At 39.3% G+C, this 19855-nt stretch overlaps 1 protein-coding gene across 3 annotated transcripts in view; it reads left to right on the forward strand.

Moving 5' to 3' along the window:
- The window catches only part of asap1b (ArfGAP with SH3 domain, ankyrin repeat and PH domain 1b), a 132177-nt gene that overhangs the window by 103325 nt on the left and 8997 nt on the right, over positions 1 to 19855 (forward strand). For 2 of the 3 annotated variants that reach the window (XM_041814113.1, XM_041814114.1), the window contains 9 exons: positions 422 to 588; positions 5667 to 5800; positions 5909 to 6000; positions 6081 to 6267; positions 11682 to 11767; positions 12477 to 12592; positions 12676 to 12743; positions 15548 to 15655; positions 17135 to 17363. In XM_041814113.1, the coding sequence (XP_041670047.1) occupies positions 422 to 588; positions 5667 to 5800; positions 5909 to 6000; positions 6081 to 6267; positions 11682 to 11767; positions 12477 to 12592; positions 12676 to 12743; positions 15548 to 15655; positions 17135 to 17363 (1187 nt within the window). Of the gene's footprint in view, positions 1 to 421; positions 589 to 5666; positions 5801 to 5908; positions 6001 to 6080; positions 6268 to 11681; positions 11768 to 12476; positions 12593 to 12675; positions 12744 to 15547; positions 15656 to 17134; positions 17364 to 19752; positions 19822 to 19855 lie in introns of all 3 variants that reach the window. The other variant, XM_041814115.1, reaches the window with a different exon arrangement.

Below are 19855 nucleotides of genomic sequence, written 5' to 3' on the forward strand. Positions count from 1 at the left end.
TTTAAACAAGATTTACCTCGACTCCTTAAGTGAATTTGGCTCATGAAAAATTGTCTTTATGACTTGACATTAGACACATTAGGGATGCGTGATGTTGGATATTTGCCCATATTTGATGTACCCATACTTACATATTCATTTTGGCCAAAACTGAAACTGATATTTAAATTCAAATTAAAGCTTGAATGTTCACTTGTTAGTCAAAAAAACAAGGAAAAGCTTACATAGAGCTTGCATATATTAAGATAAGCATTCATTGCTATTTTCTTATTTTCTAAAGGTGAAACGACGACTGCTGCAGCCACAGATCTTTAAATTCAGCTTGCTTTATAAGTGGTTTGTTTATATGACTGTAAATGAGCTCTAAATGTAATTCACATATCGTTTAAAATGCCTGTTTTGACGTGTTTTTCCTGCATAGATGGATCTCGGTGCTGACCAACAGTAAGGAGGAGGCGTTGAACATGGCATTTCGTGGCGAGCAGAGCAGTGGAGGAGAGGACGGTTTAGAGGACCTGACCAAAGCCATCATAGAAGACGTGCTGCGCATGCCGGGCAATGAAGTGTGCTGCGACTGCGGAGCTGCAGGTGTGTACTGCTGCTACAGTTTATATTTAGATCCTTTCCCTGCTTTGTGCTTAGTCAACCTTCACCTTGATGCAGGAAATGACACACACCTTCACCTCAGCATTTTCTGATCTAACTCCAGGCCAATGTTTTATTTAAAACCGCACACACCAATCTTGATTTCTTTGCAATGTCACGGCTGCCTTGAACTCGGTGTCCTTCAGTTAGAACAAGCTGAACGAGCTTCACTGCAAATCCCCCAACAGCCTTCGACCAACAAGCATGTGAGTGCACGAGCTTTATTAGCATTCAGGACACAACCCAATCCTGATCCTCCCCTGCGTTAGGAAGCGAAGACTCAGCACTCAGGAGTGGTGTAGACATTCAGGCCCTCTGACGCTTAACACAATCTCCTCTGTCAACAAAAAACACACTCGCAGCAGCTCGACGATCAACCAAGCGGCTGACGACGGGAGGACTTTATGCTCTGAGGGAAAAAAAAACATCTCTGCGCTTTGAGAAACAACATCATTACATCACGTTGTTACATAAGTCATACACGCGCCGTCGACCCCTGCAATCTGCTGAGAGAAAGGGGGGGTTATCCTGTCATGTCGGTGCTCTTGTTGCTGTGTCCGCTCATTTTCAGGGTCTCAGCAGTAATACATGTTCCAGATGTGCACTTAAGCTCTGCTTCCTCTTTGATTCCTGTTGCCTTTTCTTTATCAGATCGTAATAGATTTCCAGGATTGCTCTGACTCAGTTTTCTTTCCTGAATACATCAAATTCACATCACGCTTTAAAGGTTGCTGTAATGGCTCTGAAAGGTCACCTCTTTGAGCTCAGAGTGGAACGAGGACAACTTCATCTCATTCGATATTCTCCCAGGATCTCCCTGTACGAGGGCACGGCTTTGCAGCTTTAGCATTAAGCAGCTATAGAGGTCACCGTGCGTCAATTCATCATGCTTAACGTGAACTGGACGGCCTATCGCCAGCTCACATCTGTTTGTCATGATGTGATGGTGTGTGGACGCGCCTGTGTTTTGGTCTATGACTCATTGTTTTTTGGGCTGCGTCTGCATCTGTCTGATTCTGAAATAGCAGCATCTGTGCCGTGCAGCATCGCTGAACTTACAACCAGCACAGTCGGCTGTACATTTAAAGCTGGCTGAAATCTCCCAGATTGCACCAGTGCATCAGCGGTAATGCAGGTCAATGTTTGTGGTACATGATGTCATCACAAAGTACAGCGACTGAATGCATGGTTAAAGGTTATGCAATGCGCTCTGTTTCTGATGTAGCAGCTTGGATCACAGTTTTTTACCTTTGAAAGTCCTCATGTGGTCTGAATTGTCTTGTTGATTACTGTACTCTTATGATAAAGCGTTAAAGGTGGCCCAGCTTCAAATTTTACAAGGCTTTAAAACCTCTAGACTAGCTTTTGCATGATTTACAGTTTAAAAAGCCACTTATTTATCCCACACTGCTTCTATGAAAAGCCTTAGTTTAGTCTATTTATTCAAGTTAGGTTTCTGTCTCTCTAAGGCCCCCCAGCCCACTCTCATCTGATTGGCCAGTTCTCCAGAAGCCCATGAAGAACATGTTGCTATAGCAACACCAGACCACATAGATTGTTTGCAGATGATGTCACGTTACAGTAAAGAACCCCAGAGGGGTGGGGGGGCAGGAAGTGATCTCTGCATGGTGATGCATTATCAAAATACCAGCATTCAAATTGTCACAATTAGATAAACCAATAATCATCAAATCTGTGAGCCAATAAAGATCTGGCTGAGCTAAAAATGACTAGGGTTGGGATTTCAAAGTAATTTTATTACTTGAGTATTCGCGTGACTTTATGAACAATTACTCAAGGACTCGCTAATTACATTTTACCGTAAAAACAAATACGATGCACATAAACCTGCTGGTGGCCGACTATGTTTCATGAGGTCCCATCAGTTCTCCAGTTCTTGATTCTGAGTGAAATAAAAGTTGACGATAATATGACTGAGGGTGATTGGCTGTGCCTAAAACCATAAATAGATACTTGCAGTGTGAAAGAGAAAGTGTAAACTTTATTTGGTCTTCACTTCACCTCCTCCACAGACCAAATACACTACTCTGAGACATAAAAGCCAATAGTCTATAGTCTCAAAAGGCTATAGTCCTCAACACACTGGTCGCGTGATCAGTAATGGTCTCAGCGTTGTTTGGTCTTTGCCCCCCCCTTCTGTCTCCATGTTTCCTGACTCTCTTCAGCTATCCTATCTTAATAAATAAATACCCTAACAAAAGAAAGTTTAGTTTTTGTCAAGAAGGCTGAAACAGGACTAAAATCTTTTTTGGTTTTAACACAACTATGAGTTGACACCAGATTCAGGCAAAGAGAAAAGATTTTCTCTCAAAGAGTTTTGACCAAGAGGAAATCTCTTAAATCACTTAAACTGGACTAAAATGTTTATTGATTTTTGGCAACTAATGCTCTCCTTACACTAGTGGACTTTGCTAAAACTTCTTAAAAACTTTTAAAAGACTAACATCTGAGACCCCCTCACATCTAAAAACAACTTGTCATCAAGTTGCTGAGTTTTTTAGTCACAGTCTAAGATTTTGCAAAGACTGGGAGTCACAAACTACAAGATTAGAATAAGATTCCTTTAGAGATTGTTTCCCATAATGCATCAGGGGAAATTTACAACAACAATTTTTGGGTGGAGAACAGGATGTAGAAAGAGATCACATATGAGTTAATATCTCATATAAGCGGATGTTTTTAAGTCATTTACATCCAGTAGAAACAAAAGAGAAATTAAAAACAGAAGCAACTTTGATTGTTACTGCAAAACTGAGGAACTATCCCAGACACAATTCAGAATAAAAGTACAGTATGAAAACGAAATAAACTGATCAGGCTTTTACTTTGAAAACCCCAGTGGAGGTTTATCTTACCTGTTCTGTCAGCCTGGAATTAAAAGACAGGACTACACAGACAGTGGTGCAGAGATCTGACTACAGCTCAGAGCAGACAAATTTTTCAGTGGCTTCAGATAAAACTACGTTCACGTTCATGTTTAAAGTTAACTGTTTGAACGTACTTACACACAACACTAGCTCCCATTGCTTGTGGATGATGGTTGCGCCACTGAAAACGAAGAAATTAAAACTTCTCTGATCGAGTTTTATGACCACTTTCCACCTAATGACAGGAGCATGCACCAACTTAAACAAGACTCTCCTGATTTGACTCCAACGTTGGAATTTTCTCTGTCTCTTTGAAATCTCTTGAAAAGTCGTTGTGGTGTAAGGCCAGCATAAAACTAGACTAAATTTTTAAAGGGTAGAAATGACTACAATGTGACTAAAACTCCTAAACATTTTATCCTCAAGCGTAAGAATAAGATTGATAACAGAAATAGCTGTCAGAATGAACACTGCTGTATCAACACAGTAAATCCAGTTCATATTAAGTTCTGCTTCCCTTTCCCTTTTTCTCTAACAAAAAAAATCCCCAAAAAAGACAGAGACTAACCTTAAGATTTTTACCCTGTAGTTGAATGATATAAATGTTCTTTATTTATCCACAAAACCAAACAAATGAAGTGTTACAACTCATAAAAACATTCACAGTGCTGGTTTAAAGGTTTTATAGCAGTCAAACAACAGTGTTTGGGTCAATGGCCTATTTTTCATCTTTCTGAGTCCACATATAAATCAACTGTAGGGACGCTGAGAAACCAATTTTCATGCTGACAGCAGCCTGAGATGTGGAAAACGAAGCAGTCACACATCATTTCAATAAAGGCAGCACTGATGGTTTTTACTGCTGCGAAGTAGCTTCACTTCTTTATTTCTGAAGTTCGTTTTCTTTTATGTTCTGCCGTTTGTTGATAGATGTGTCCGTATCCCAGGCTTGATTTCAGTTCAACTGAACTTTAATTTATTTCCTTTTTCCATCTCATCTCACTACCATTTGGATATTAGATCTGATAAGTCATTAGGTACACAGTTGCCGGCTTCAGTCAGACATATTTCAGTAGTTTTACTGGCCCTACACTATCTGACATCACACAACCATTTAAAGTAGACTATGAAGAGCATGCTGTGTAAACCAGAGGTTCTCAGCTGTCGGGTCGGGACCTAAGAGTGTGTCTAGGAGCTGTTTTCAGTGGGTCGTGAATATATGCCCGAAATACAAAAGGGGGAGAAAAATGTGATTTACAGAACCCCTAAGTGGACATTGATACTTTAAATACACCCCTTCAAAGGCAAAAAAAGAGTGTTTTATAATCTTTAAAGGATGACATCTTCAAAGGTGGAAGACAGAACGTTCATGCAGCTGGTGATGTTGGGGCTTTTCTTCCATTATTGTCAAATATTAGGCCAGTTGGCAACTGGGTGGAACTGGCAAGTAAATTTCAGTGATTTAAACAAGATTTTACCTTTTTTATCTTCTTTTCTGGTAATAAAAAAGCTGATTTTACAAGAAAATGAGGCAGTTCCATTAGAGATTAGCAAAGTTTCCAGTCAGGAAAATGAAGTAAAAGTAAAATCTATGTGTGTCCTGTTGTAACTAAATAGTTTTCAGACACATTTATTCTCTCCTGTTTCTTTGTCTAACCATGTTTTAGGTCCAAAAAGCATCATTCTCCATTGAATACTTTTATGTGGTTAAAATATTTTGAAATTTTGGTCACAATTTTTCATAAGGAGGTGGTTATTAGTCCTGACACCCAACCAGTCGAGCAGCACTCTTTTATATGAATCTGTTAACAATGATTATGGGTAAATCTCAATGTTTTCTCAACGTCTTAACTTAATATTCTCCATTTTATGTGGTAACAAAGCTGCTATTCCCATGATAATGAGATAATTCCTCAAAGCCTTTGGAAAACTGCCAACAGTGTGGTATCACAGGAATTTGGTTCCATCTGTGGTTCAAACTAGAACATTGTTAATGAAATAAATAGAAATGATGGAAAATTTGGGGTATTTTGGATCACAATACAAGTCTATGTTGGGTCTGAAGCTATACCAGTTGAGAACCACTGGTTTAAAACAGTAACACAATTTTTTTATATTCCTTGTGTATTGAAGATCCTAAGTGGCTGTCGACCAATCTGGGGATCCTGACCTGCATCGAGTGCTCTGGAATCCACCGAGAGATGGGTGTCCACATCTCCCGCATCCAGTCCATGGAGCTTGACAAGCTGGGAACCTCAGAACTCTTGGTGAGTCTAAGAAACCAATAACAGCTTGGAGGCAGGGAAACATGCATGCATTCAGCTGTTACTGTGATCAAGAGCTAACTTCTTCTCCTCTTCTTCTGTCTTCTTCAGCTGGCCAAGAATGTAGGGAACAGTAGTTTTAATGAGATCATGGAGGGAAACCTCCCGTCCCCTTCACCAAAGCCCACTCCCTCCAGTGACATGTGAGTTCCTCGTTATCAGAAAGCTGTCACATTTGTTTTAAGTCTAAACCAGTGACTAAATACTCATTCCTCTACTGTAGGACGGTGAGGAAGGAGTTCATCAACGCTAAATACGTGGACCACAAGTTTGCGAGGAAGACGTGCACATCTGCGGCAGCTAAGATGAACGAGCTGTTTGAAGCGGTTCAGTCCAGGGATCTGCTCTCCCTCATCCAGGTCTACGCTGAAGGGGTGGAGCTGATGGAGCCGCTCCCCGAGGTGGGACCGGTGAGTCCTCTCAGTTCATGGATACATGCATAGAGCTAAACTGGTCGGCTGAAGCTGTTAATATAAAAACATTTCCTTACATACCTCCTCTATTTTGTCTCTGAGTTTCTGCCTTTACTGTCCATTTGTAAATTTACACAGCCAGCAGCTCTAGAGAATTTATTTGGACTTATATTTGTGTCCATCTGCCAATATTCATTCTCTTTTAGTCCTGTGATCCTTAAGGGAAATTTTGTGCTTTTTATGGCTTTAATTAGATTCACTAACTTTACTACTTGGTCTCTGGCTGCATTTATTTGTTGTTTGGTGCTGGACAGTAATGTTCTGTGGATTTTAGAGCTTTTTCTCTGACTACTGGGGCTAAATAACAGCTCTATGAGCGACAAGACCAAAAAAAAGGGAAGTAATGGCATGAAACTGGCCCTGCAGAAGTGAGTGGTGCTAAAGATGTGGATGTTTCACCTTAGCTGCTTTCTAATTATCTTACAAATTGCCGATTCAAGGCAGGCAATTCATGTCCCTGTTACTTTTTGTGTGCAATGTGTTAATGAGAAGCTTCTGCTGGCAGATTCCATGTCATGCCTCATGATTCTGCAAGACCGTAATGCAATTGTAATGTATAGTAACATTGGAGGAATATGCAATGAAATACAAAGGAGTAATAATGGCAGAACTTCTGCCTAATGCACATGTAGGAGGGTAACTTTGAAAACAGAGGTATTCCTCCTCTGTTTTCACTGTTTGCCTGTGCTAGTATGTTCTCAAAAAACATCTTTGTCCACATGAAAGCACAAAAACACACTGTTACATGGCATAAAGAGCTTACCATGTCAACGGTAGTCTGTCCTTCAATGTGCAGGCAAAGCAGCTCACTCAGAGACAGCAATGATACCCTAGACATGCAAACATTTTTCTAGTTGTTCATCTGCAATGATTATTTCATTCCAAAGTTGTCTCACTAAAACAAACCAGGTCTCGTCCAAAATGCTGATTTTGGCATAGGGTTTTGTGTCTTTGTTTTGTTGTATGAAGCAGCAGTGGCCTCTGTCAGCCATCCAGTCACCTCTGTTCTTCAACATAGTGGGAGAGCAACTGTCATATAAAGGGAAGTGACACCCCAGTTACATTATTAGAAATGCAAAACTCTGTTTTCCCCATCTGCACATCAATGCCATGAGCAGAGTTTAAGGAGTTCTCCAAAAGCTGCATTTTCAGTGACCTAAAATGCTGTTTGTGTGTTTACAAAAGGTCAAAACACTCGAGGAAACCAACATTTTCAACAATAACATATAGATATCTACATATAGACTAAGCCTTACTTTCACTGCTATTGTGGGCACAATCTTTAAGGGGATACTGTGTTAACATTGGGTTATACATGCAAGGGTTAGCACTGTTGCCTTACAGCAAGAAGGTTCCTGGTTTGAATTCAGGGCCTTTCTGTGTTGAGTTTGCATGTTCTCCCTGTGCATGCATGAATTCTCTACAGGCTCCCCCCACAGACCAGAAACATGCTTGTTAGGTTAACTGTGATTTAAAATTGACTTTACATGTGAATGTGCCAGGTTGCTTGTCTCTAAATGCCAGCCCCTTGATTGACTGGCTGCCAATCCAGGGTGTCTAAGGCTGAATAATTTGCAAAAATAATGTAATTGCAATTTTTTTCCCCCAATATTGTGATTGCGATTTAATATTCAATTATTCTTAGGTCAATCTTATGTATTTTTCGACAAATTCAAGCAATAAAAAATTCCATAAATAAGACCATGTGCATTGGAAACAATGAAATTATTTCAGAAGCAATTCATCCATAGTAGCATGAATCTGAATATGGTGGTGCAACAAGCTTTAAGCTATAAAGGAGGTAGCTGGGGTGGGGGAGGTAAAGCTGGCCACCAGCTGATCACAGCTGGGCTTCTATGAAGTAACGCCAGGCTTCAACAGTTTTATTTAGATTGGACTTACTATTTTTGCTCATATTTCAAATGTGATGCCATTTGCTTTGTTTAAGGGCATTATCATTTTAATGTCACTCATTCTGATTAAGAAAAACACATAAAACACGAAAAGGAGGATTTTTGTAAACCATTAAAAAAATCACACTTGAATGTTCGCATATTGTGGATAAAATCTCTGCCAAAAATTGATTTATTAAACTGGTATTTTGACACATTTCAAGTTAAAGAAAAATTGCAACTTCTGCGATTTGTAGGCAGTATTGCGATTTAATCTAATTTGCGATGAATTGTCCAGCCCTAACCGTGTCGTGCTGATTATGTTGACTAAAACTGAGATAAAAAATGTTAGTTGACAACCATTTTTCAACGAGAAAGGCAAGACTAAGACTAGCTAAATATAGATCATTCTTAATGATAACTGTGACATAAAGTAAATTTAGTTTTCATCAAGTAGACTAAAAATAGACTAAAATGTCATTGATTAATTATTGCCATTAATAATCCATGATATCTTTCTGTGAAGCACATAAGGTGTGTCAGCATATTCATGAATACATTTTGAAATCATACAAATCTTGATAGTTCATTAATATAAGTATTTTATGTTTATATTAACTTTACTGTGTGGGTGGTGAAGTTTGTTCAAAGAAAATACATGTGTTGGCTTAAATCTATGAAAAAGGTAAGGACTTCTTATTGAATAAAACTAGACTAAAATTTGAAAGTTACTAAAATGCATCTAAAACTTAGAGGTAATTTAATCTAAAGACTAAGACTAAATTTAGAACAGCTGCCAAAAGTAGCACTGGTCAATGACAGCTGGGGTTGTCTCCAGCCTTCTGCAACCCTGAAGGGGATAAACAGTGTAGATAATGTATGGATGGATGTTTTAACATTGTCTGTTAAAAACATTTCATGAAGAGTTTTGTTTTATCTGAAACCAGTGTTCACTCAAGAGAAAGTCCAAATAATGAATGTTGACATAAAAGGTCTGGGAACCATTGGAACCAGTTGATCAGCACAATATTCATATTCAAAAAACACAAAAGATTACTGCTACATTTTTGTCTGATTTTAAAAAAAAGATTGGTCATGGCGTTTCTTCTGTTTAAGTTTCAAGTTTTTAGCACTCATTTTCCTTCACTTCCATGCTGTTCAGAGCTGAATGGTAAATTGCACTTAAACAGCTTTTTTTCAAGCCTTGAAAAATAAAAAAAATGCTCACATACTGGTGCTGATTTAATCTTACAATTTTATAGTCGATACTGCCAAGTGTAAAATATGCAAACATTTTAAAAAAAATCTTGATTCTAAAGCTACTTTTGTGTCATGAAAGTAGTGAAATTTTCAGGCAAAAGAAATGAATTAAAAAAAAAAAAAACCTACAGGGAAACAGAAACAGGCAGGTATGATCTGTTTCCACAAAGTGGTTTGGTTCAGTACAGTTTTGTCATGGTTTAGCTCATTAAACTCTGATGTTGCCTGTATTTACTCAGCTGATGTTCATCCAGTCTAACTCGTGAAATACGTCTGTCCAGATCATTTGGCTCAGCTCGGTAGGGCTGGTTGTTTGGCTCCCAAATGGCAACGGTGTGACTTTTTAAATGTGGATCAAATAACGACAAAGGATGGTGGAAAGGAAAGTGGCACTAAAAAGGCTGGCTACAGTGGCTAACATCAAATAGCCGATTTGTAGAACAGGCTAGGCCCATCATCACTTGGTGTCTCCCCCCACAAGGCTTATTCAGTTAATATTATATCAAGTTTTAATCAAAAGCTCGTTTGTGACAAAATGAGGATTTTCTTATATGTTTAAAGGGCGCAGATAGTCTCTCAGCTCAGTACAAGACTCCTGAAGACTCTTGTTACCCCCTCTCTGGCTAGACAACGCTAGAAGATACAAAGTCTGCAGGAGTAATTTTCAATATTGATCACCTCTACACCAGGTAAATCAGTTTAACTGTGGAAAAAAAAATCACTTTTTGTAAAGTGTAGGGATCATACTCAATGTATATAGATATTTTCTGGTAATAATTGCAGTGTAGAGGTCCTTAAGAGCTCTTAAGTACTAACTTCCTCTGTTCCCATTCAGTCCTAACCGCCCCCATCAAGCATTCAGGATCAAGTGATTGCAAACAACCTATATGCAACTTGGGCTTCAGTGTTTTGCAAGGTCACTTTTGGCTTGTTGATCCAAGAGCTGGGGATTGAACCACAAACCTTTCAGTGAAGAGATCAGCCACTCTATCACTGATTAGTAGTCACCTTACAGTCCAGGAGGCATCTGGGAATGCAAGAGTCCAAGGAGGATATCTTGATTAATAAAGCTGTACTAATATATTTTTAGGGTGAACTGCCCCTTTAAAAGTTGTGTTTTTCTACATGATTCAGTGGCACGTTTATCTACTGTGCCGATGATGTATAATTGATGTACTAGTTTTGTATGTTGCTTGGAATAGTCACAGCTTGTCATTCATGGCTGCAGTGTCTTCCTGTTACTCACCATGATCTCATATTAAACCGTAAAGCCAATAAATATCCCTGTGAGAGCTCTGACATCATTACACTGCACTGGTTCATCTTTGTACCTACAGGAGGACAGCCAGCACTGACACTTCTCTACCAGTTTGTGAATTATATGGAGGATACAAATGGGTGTAACAGCTGGAAAATCTGGAGTCATCGGGATAACCTCACCAGCAGGTGGTGTTATCCAGCAGATGCCTCCGTCACACCACAGAGCGTCACATCGTTTGAGCTCATATTTGCAGATGACGACATCCGTGGCAGCTTAATTCACGTCTCTGCTTTGTATCCCGCAGCTCAGCCCTGATTTCTCTTTGTTTCCTCGTCGCTTTAAGGGTAGATGAAAGTTGCAGCGGATGGCGAAGATATGGCACTGTAAACAACACAGCTGATCAGACTTAACCTGACATAAATGGGTCAAGGTTTTATAACAGACACGGTGGTTCCCTAATGAAAAATTAAGTGTACAATGCAGCAGCACGATGAAAGAGAAAGGAGCTGCTGCTGTCTGCGCTATGAAGTCTGACTCACCGATATCTGATCTGCTGCTGTCAGGAGATCAGAACGGCTGCAGACAGCACAGTGACATCCCACTTCTCCACTAAAAACCCCTGCACAGATAAGGATGTGTGTCTAAATATCAAATATGCAGCACCTTTATCCTTACATTCATCTTTTATCTCCATGTTTCAAGATATAACATCCAGTTTTAGCTCTAATCAGTGAAGATTAAGGAAAATGGTGCAAGATTTTCTTAAAAACGGAAAAATCTGTGCATTATTTCCAATTGAAATGTTATTTTTAGGAGCCATTTTGTTTACTGCAGCTTGTTTAAATGCTGAAAGAGACACAGAGAGAGAGAGAATACAGAATGGATGCTGCCCAAGATTGTCTCACCGTGTCTTTGCTGTGTTTGATGGCCCCCTGCAGGAAGCTGGGGAGACCGCACTTCACTACTCTGTACGGACTGCTGACCAGACCTCCCTGCACCTGGTGGACTTCCTAGTGCAGAACAGGTAAAAGGATTTTTTTCATAAAGCTAGAGCAGAATTGCACAAGCCTGTGAAATGGCTCTGGGTTTCCCCACTAGGCAAATATCTGTCAGAAAACACCAGCAATTTAGAGCCAAATTATACAGCAGCTTTGTTAAGACAAACAGTATCAAATGTGATCTGACTGTCTGCTGTGACTCTTTCTTCTTCTTCTTCTTCTTCTTCTTCTTCTTCTGTGCTTCAGTCTGTAGTCGTGAGGCACTGCTGGAGCTGAGCAAAGCTTAGCGCTGCATAGCTCAACTCACATTCCCACAAGGCAAACAGAAATGGGTCAAGCACTTGTTCTCTGCCTTAATTTATTCCTCTCTTTTCAATTGTTTACCCACCACTGCTCCGACTGCACACGGCCTCTGCAGAACAAGTGGGACCCTTTCATTAATTATTAGCTGTCCTTGTATGGCGTCATAATCAGCCTTTATGATTTAAGAATTTTTCTTGTAAGCTTAAAGGGATTATTTACCTGATTTAACAGTGTAGGGGGATTTGCAAAGCTTACTATTTATACTTTTTATTTTTAATGCACAAACCAGAACTAAATATGCTCTTTTATGACAGATTTAGCCACTTATCTCCAGTGTTTTTCTTTCTTTTTTAACCACAGCACTGTGGAAAACCCTCCTCAGGCCTACAACCTGTGTCCTGAAAATGCTTGTTGTTTTTTTTTTTTTTCCAGCGGTAACCTGGATAAGCAGACGGAGTGGGGGAACACAGCCCTACATTACTGCTGCATGTACGAGAAGCCAGAGTGCCTCAAGTTACTCCTGAGGGGCAAGCCGGCCACCGATATCAGTGAGTCACATCCTCTCGCTCGAGTCATCCGTGTGCACATATCAGGCTCTAACTGTTGATTATTCCCCTCCGCTCCTTTTCAGCCAATCAGAATGGAGAGACGGCGCTGGATGTTGCCAGGCGACTGAGGAACACTCAGTGTGAGGAGGCAGTAAGTACAGTGCTGCCAAGCTGCTCGTTTTGGACCCCATGGTAGATTTTAATGGTTTGAAAAATGACTAAACCCCCCTCAAACTACACCCATCCAGCTACAAAATGAAACAAAAGGATGCTGTGTTTCCCTTGAGGTTGATTTAACATGTTTTGACTGATTTTTAGGCAGATTAAAAAGAACACTAGATGGCAGTCAAAGGTCTGTCTCCTGCCTCAGGCCACAGTGTCAACAGAGTGGAAATAATTGTTCATGTATGTTCATTATTAACACTCAAATGAGCAAGCAAACAAAAAAGATTTTTAAATACAGGGTAAAATCTCTGTTAAACAAATATAATAGGAGATAAAGACTTTATTAGAGCTCTGTATACTAAATAAGCATACTTAAACATGCTCATACGTACCCAGTAAAGTATAATAATTGATGTTTATTAACAGCTGATTTATATTGTCATTGTTACCTACCATAGGATTTTCATTATTCTATTTATTTTACATGTTATTTTTGGTGTCTCATATATTTTCAGTATTTTTTGTGCTTTTTCCTCAAGTATTTTGAATCAGTAAGGGATGCTTTATGTTTTCATGTCTGTTATGACTTTGAATACAAGATCATAAGGTCTTAAATTTTATAACTGCTTTCAATTTTTCTATTTGACAAAAGAGGTTGGAGGTTACCTTTTCTGATTTTAATGTATTTGTTTTTATTCAGAAGGGAGATTCTGATGGAACTTTACCAGATCTGACATCTTTTTTTTTTGTCTGGCCCATTGAGCCATCAGTGCATCCTTAAAGCTTTGTTGGGTCCCTAGCCAGCAAGCTAACTGTGATGGACAGAAGTGGAAAAATTACACAACTATTGTGCTCAAGTAAAAGCATGCTTACGCTGGGTAACATTTATTTAAGTAGAAGTAAAATGATAAAAATCAGTCTATAGATAAACTCAAGTAAAAGAAACAGTATTTAATTTCAAAGTTACTTTACTGAGTAGCTACTGAGGAGTTGTACAGCAATAAATGATCTTTTCCTACTGGCAACAACAACAAGAGAATAGATCTCTAACCAGGTTATTCAGGTAAAGTCAAAAGTCTATAACAAAGTGAAATACACAGCAAAATTGGCAGAGTTCTTTCATATTGAGTTCAAGTTGACACTTAAAAAGTGCGTATGTTGGTCCACAGTACATGTATTGAAACTAAACCTTTAAAATGTTAATTATTTTACAACATGAGAGAACTGAAGTCACAAAATCTGTGGTTAGGTGGGTCTCCTTTGGCAAGAACAAAGAGAGTCAACCTCATAGCAAGGCAATGCATACTGATAAAGAACAACCACGAAGCAGCACCTACATTCATAAATTGAAAGTCTAAATAAGTGGATAACTTCACTTATGGTGCAAATGTTTCTAACAACAAAAACAACAACAATCCACCAGAAACATGAGCAAAAAAATCCAGGAAGGATTACTGTATAATAGTGTTAATTTTGGCAGCTATTTTTAATTTTAGTCTTAGTTTTAGTCTTTAGATGAAATGTATTTTAGTTTTAGCCACATTTTAGTCTGTCCACCCTTTTTAGTTTTAGTCTAGTTTTAGTTGACGAAAACTCAAAACATATTAGTCTAGTTTTTGTCCATAAAATGTCCTCACATTTTAGTCTTTACTTTTAGTCCAAGCATTTATCATCTTGCCTAAATCTGGTACCAAGTTATGGTAGTTTGTTCAATACACTCTGATAAACTGGGGTCCCTGCTTTCTACAGCTGAGAGGCAGAATAGCTAGAGCTGCATTGTATTTTGACAGATTTATCCACAGTGGAGAAATATCACGGATTTTGAATGTCTGACAAAAAATACTACGTTACATTTTAGTCTAGTTTTAGTCGCCTTCATGAAAACTAAACTTACTTTTTGTCAGTTTTAGTCATCTCAGATCTATTTTTGTTAGTCTTATTCATGTTTTTGTCATGGAAAAAAGACTGTTGACGAACATTTTTAGTCATAGTTATAGTCGATGAAATTAAGACTGCTGTACAATAGGCAACATCTAAACACATCTAAACACTCTGCCCAAGGACATGATGGGAAACTCTTCCCACATATCCCCCAGATTTGATAGCATTGGTCAGAGCTTAAAACAATCTATTCTACAGAGTTGAACTAACACTGGCTGATCAGCACTGTCAAATAACTCCTAACACTGAAGACCATTTCACTCAGAATGGAGTTAAAATTACACTTGGGGTGTTAAAATCCAACTAACTTAAGTTGAAGTAAAAGTACTAATTTCTACTCAAAAAGTACTAGTACACAAAACTTCTTAATTACAGAGTAGAATTATTGACTTTCCACCCCTGGTGATAGAGTGATGTTTGCATGTAGATGATGAGCAAATACAAGTTTTCTAAGAAGTGTTTGGAGCTGAGGCTGGGCCAGATATTTTTTAACATTAACAGATTTTGCAGATTAAAAGCAGCTTTGCAGTGAAGCTTTTGCCTGGTGTAATACTAGAGAGAGTCTGTTAATGTTAGCACTGCTAGTTTTCAAAATATTCTTTATTGGCATACTACTATAACATGCTATTAGCATTTTCTTGACTGTGTTGTCACATTATCATCTTACAATCTGCAAAAACGTGCACACAAGTGTTTCACTAGTGTAAACGGTTAGAAACTGAAGATACCGTGGGGCCTCAAAATGTATTGAGAGGGTCTTGGAAAAAGCATCAAATAAAAAGCATTAAATTTGATAACAATTTTTCTGTATGTATTCTGCTAATGACTGCATGTGTTTTTGTGTATCAGCTTGTCCAGGCTGCAGAGGGAAAGTTCAACCCTCACATACATGTGGAGTACGAATGGAGCCTCAGACTGGAGGAGATGGATGAGAGCGATGACGATCTTGATGATAAGGTGCGATAGGATTTTCCATTTTTGCTTCAATTTAATCAAGTCTTCAGCATACCTCTCCTATAAAACTGATTTTTGACTAACAATAGATATTTTAAAATGGGCCTTTTGTCTTTTAATAAATGAATAAAACAGGAACATCAGTTATTGTTGTAATCCTCACCATTTTCATTCTTATACTTTGGCGTTCACTAAAGAAACATGACAGCTATTTATGCTGCTCTGGCCTGCAATATTCAAGTTTTTGATTATTTTTAACAATTTCTTGCAGGTAGACGACCCTTTTTTTGCATCATCAGTTTGTTTTATAGGACCCAATGAATAACTAGAAAAGCACTCGGAGATCGCAGACCTCCGCCATTAGCCCTATCTCCCAATAGTAAGGAATCCTAGTGCGAAGAAAGCCCAAATTTCACAGATTTTTCTACCTAGCTGTACAGTGTCGTGAACTCTTTTGGCCCGCAATTATCCACAGCCTTGTGAGATTTGATGTCTTTTCTGTGATCAAATTCTTACACAGAAATATACACTATATGGACAGAAGTATTCATGCCTCCACTCTTCTTGGAAGGCTTTCACAAGATTTTCGAGTGTTTCTGTGGGAATTAGTGCCGATTAATTCTGTAGAGCATTTATGAGGTCAGGCACTGATGTTGGACTAGAAGGCCTGGCTCATGATCTCCACTACAGTTAATTCCAAAGGTGCTCAGTGGGGATGAGGTCAGGACTCTGTGCGGGCTAGTCAAGTTCTTCCACACTGAACTCATCAAACCATGTCTTTATAGTCCTTGCTTTGAGCACTGGGGCACAGCCATGTTGGAATAGAAAAGGACCTTCCCCAAACTGTTGCCACAAAGTTGGAAACATAGCATTGTCAAAATGTCTTTGAATGCTGAAGCATTAAGATTGGCCTTCACTGGAGATAAGGGCCCTTGCCCAAAACCTGAAGAACAGCCCCGTACCATTATCCCTCTTCCACAAAACTTCATAGTTGGCACAATGCAGTCAGGCAGGTAACAATCTCCTGGTATCTGCCAAACCCAGGCTCACCCATATGACTGCCAAACAGAGAGGTTTGACTTTTCCCTCCACAGAGCATGTTGTGCCAGCGGGTCTGACCGAAACACCTGAATCTAATACTTAACAGGTGTGGCCAAATACTTTTATTTTATATAGTGTAGCTTGGTGCTGGGTTATTCAACATAGCACGGACTGGAAATACATAATTAATGAAATCATGGAGGTTAAGAAGTTTCTAATGGCATATTAATGTAAGGTCAGGAGGCAGACTGCAATATATTGTGTTTTGAGTATGTAGATGGTAGAATATTTGCAGATGGTTTCAAACCCAGCCTGCGTACTAATGCTGGTGTAAGTCAGGTATCAGTGTCAACTCCACAGTAAAGAGCAATGACTCAGTTTAGTATATTATAATACCTTATTTTGTTGGCTCTGTCTCCCATTTTCTATGTCCCTCTGCAGCCCAGTCCCATCAAGAAAGACCGCTCCCCAAGGCCTCAGAGCTTCTGCCACTCCTCCAGCCTGTCCCCCCACGACAAGCTCTCCCTGCCCGGCTTCATCAGCCAAAGGGACAAACAGCAGCGTCTGTCCTACAGCGCCTTCACCAACCAGATGTACAGCGCCTCCACCGACCTCACCTCCTCCCCTGTGGCTGATGGACCGCCACTGCCACCGAGGAACCAAGGCAAAGGTCAGACATGCCTGCTCCAAGTGCTGCGTCCGATTTCAGACATCCAAAGTTTTAAAATCTCTAGCTTATAACACTAGAAGTCATCAAATTCTGCTAATATCTCTTTGAAAGTTCCAGCATGTAATGAAGATGATCTAAACTGGTCTAAACTGTTCTGTTTGTCTGATTACTGTAGAAGAAAGATAGTCTCTATGTTCTCTATGATGTCTGTCAGTGTTTGATGATATCCAGGACAGGATAAGCAGCAGAGAAATGCCTGGTTATCACTTTTCTGCAAAGTTTCTCCTTTACGCCGTCAGACAGTCCAAACACAAACGCTCGCACACCCTGCAGTGGAATGCAATTTGTCAACACACAGATCAGAGGGCGGGTTGCAGGTGTCATTAAGATTGCTTACACAGTAAACTTTCAGGAAAACATGGCCACAGGAGAGGGCAGGGAGGCGCTGGTTTGTCAGCGTGTGAAAGAGAAGCTGGATGCACTCATCATCATTAACCTTGACATAATATACATAGATTATATACTGTGGGTGTACTGCTGTCTCTGCAGTATTAGAATTAAAAATAACATTCCCCTCTCTGTGGAGGGACAGTCACAGCTTAAGTTCATGGTCCAAAGCATTGGAAAGGCTGACAATGCACAACATCCATCTCAACAGGTCATTTAAGTCCATTTTGAGCATTTAAATCTTATTTTTCTGAAATCATGAAATGTAAAATTTCACCTGTTTCCAGTGCAAATTAAAACATTTTTTCCTCACACATTTTTGTATGGTACAACGCAGTGTACTGGTAGATATGCCGCTTGAAAACTGTGTTCATTTCGGGCCTGATCCACAAAAGGATTGCATTGCTTTTGCACACACTAAACCTGTACAAATGACAGAAAAGACAGCATTAAATCCACACAGAGTGCACGCAAAGAATGTATCAACATAAACTGCAGGCAATTTGTAGTCCGTTGTAGTGTGAACTGCTGTTAATACTTGTGATAAAAAATAATACTGAACCCTCGGATTAATAAACAAATTATTGGTTTGTGCAGCAGATAGTTTTTCAGCTGAAATGAAGACTATCCCTGAAGATATTAACAGTTTTTAGCTCACTAGTCCTAACTAATCTGTAGAGTGGTGCTCACTACTGTATAAAGCAGGTTAGTTAAATACATGAGCTAATGTGTGCCTTCTTGGGTCAAGCCAGTTAGCTTGAGTATGCTAATGTCTACACTGAAGCAGATAAAAACATGACTAAGCCAATTTCTTAACAATAAGGCTCTTGCAGCTCTAACTTAATAGCCCCCACCCCCAAAAAAGACATGTAGTAAGCTAATCATTTGCCAATTAGCTTTTTAAGCTTAAGCCAGGCTACCACTGTAGGCAGTGAGCTAGTTAGCCAGGCAGGCTAAATACTCAACTTTGAATAAATACAGTTCTGTTACATTTTTTGGCCAGTGTTTTTTTTTATTTTGATGCCACCAAAACATGTGACATTTTTGTTTTGGCCTGACAGTTTCTATCTATGTGCTACAATGTTAAACCAAACAAGTTGAAAATACACAAATTTTTTTGTCAAAACTGATTACGCCAGTGTTTTTAGTGTAAATAAGCTATGTGTCCCTTATTTCAATCACAAACTTTAATCTTGAAAATGTGTATCACTTAAGTTAGGCCAATTTAGAAGACTAGAAGTGACAATAATCTGAAGGTGCATACTGACTCAGGGAGTCCTCTTCCATCATGTTTAGTAGACCATCCATTGTGTTTTGTGGTTGCTCCCACGGGTGGGACTTCTCTGACTGAGTCAGTAACTTCACTCATGGTGCAAACGTGCATAGTCCTGACAGATATTCTGGGAAAACTCTGCAGATTAAGGGATGATTGTCAAATACTTTGAGTACAATGAAAAAACATTGCTATTTTGGATTTTTTCACCCAACTTCTATTGTTTTACAATGTGTGAAGGCAAACAATTCGCTAGCTCTTTCTTGAGTTCAGATCTTGATACAGTCAAGTAATTAATTCTTATCCAACAGTTTAATGAGCTCTAAAAGACCAAATAGCACTGGAAACAAGGTCAGTTTGTGCAAAAATAAGATTAAAAGCCTAAATAAGAGGCTAAATGACACATACATACATAGACTAACATGCTAGCTCTTCAGATGCTACAGATTAGCAGCACTCTCTCTCAGCGGGTGCTGAAGAGCTCGCCCCGAGGGCCAGCTTTGCGCCATTTTCTCTCTTTTTTTCTTTGCTTGCCTCTGATAAGATTTCATCTTGTTATTTTAGTGTGTGGGAGCCGCTCTTTTTTAAAACTGACATACTGTAGATTCTCTCCCACACTCCTCATCTCGCTCTCTTTTCTTTCTCTTTTTTGTTTCTCTATTCTTTCAGCTCCACACTTGGCATTCCTTGGCTCTCATTCGCACTACGCCACACTGGCTGGCACTCGACCATACATCAGTGAATATCCTGTTTTTACGTTCTCCCCCCTTAC

The sequence above is a fragment of the Cheilinus undulatus genome, linkage group 19, assembly GCF_018320785.1.
Source record: "Cheilinus undulatus linkage group 19, ASM1832078v1, whole genome shotgun sequence".
Classification (NCBI taxonomy): Eukaryota; Metazoa; Chordata; class Actinopteri; order Labriformes; family Labridae; genus Cheilinus; species Cheilinus undulatus.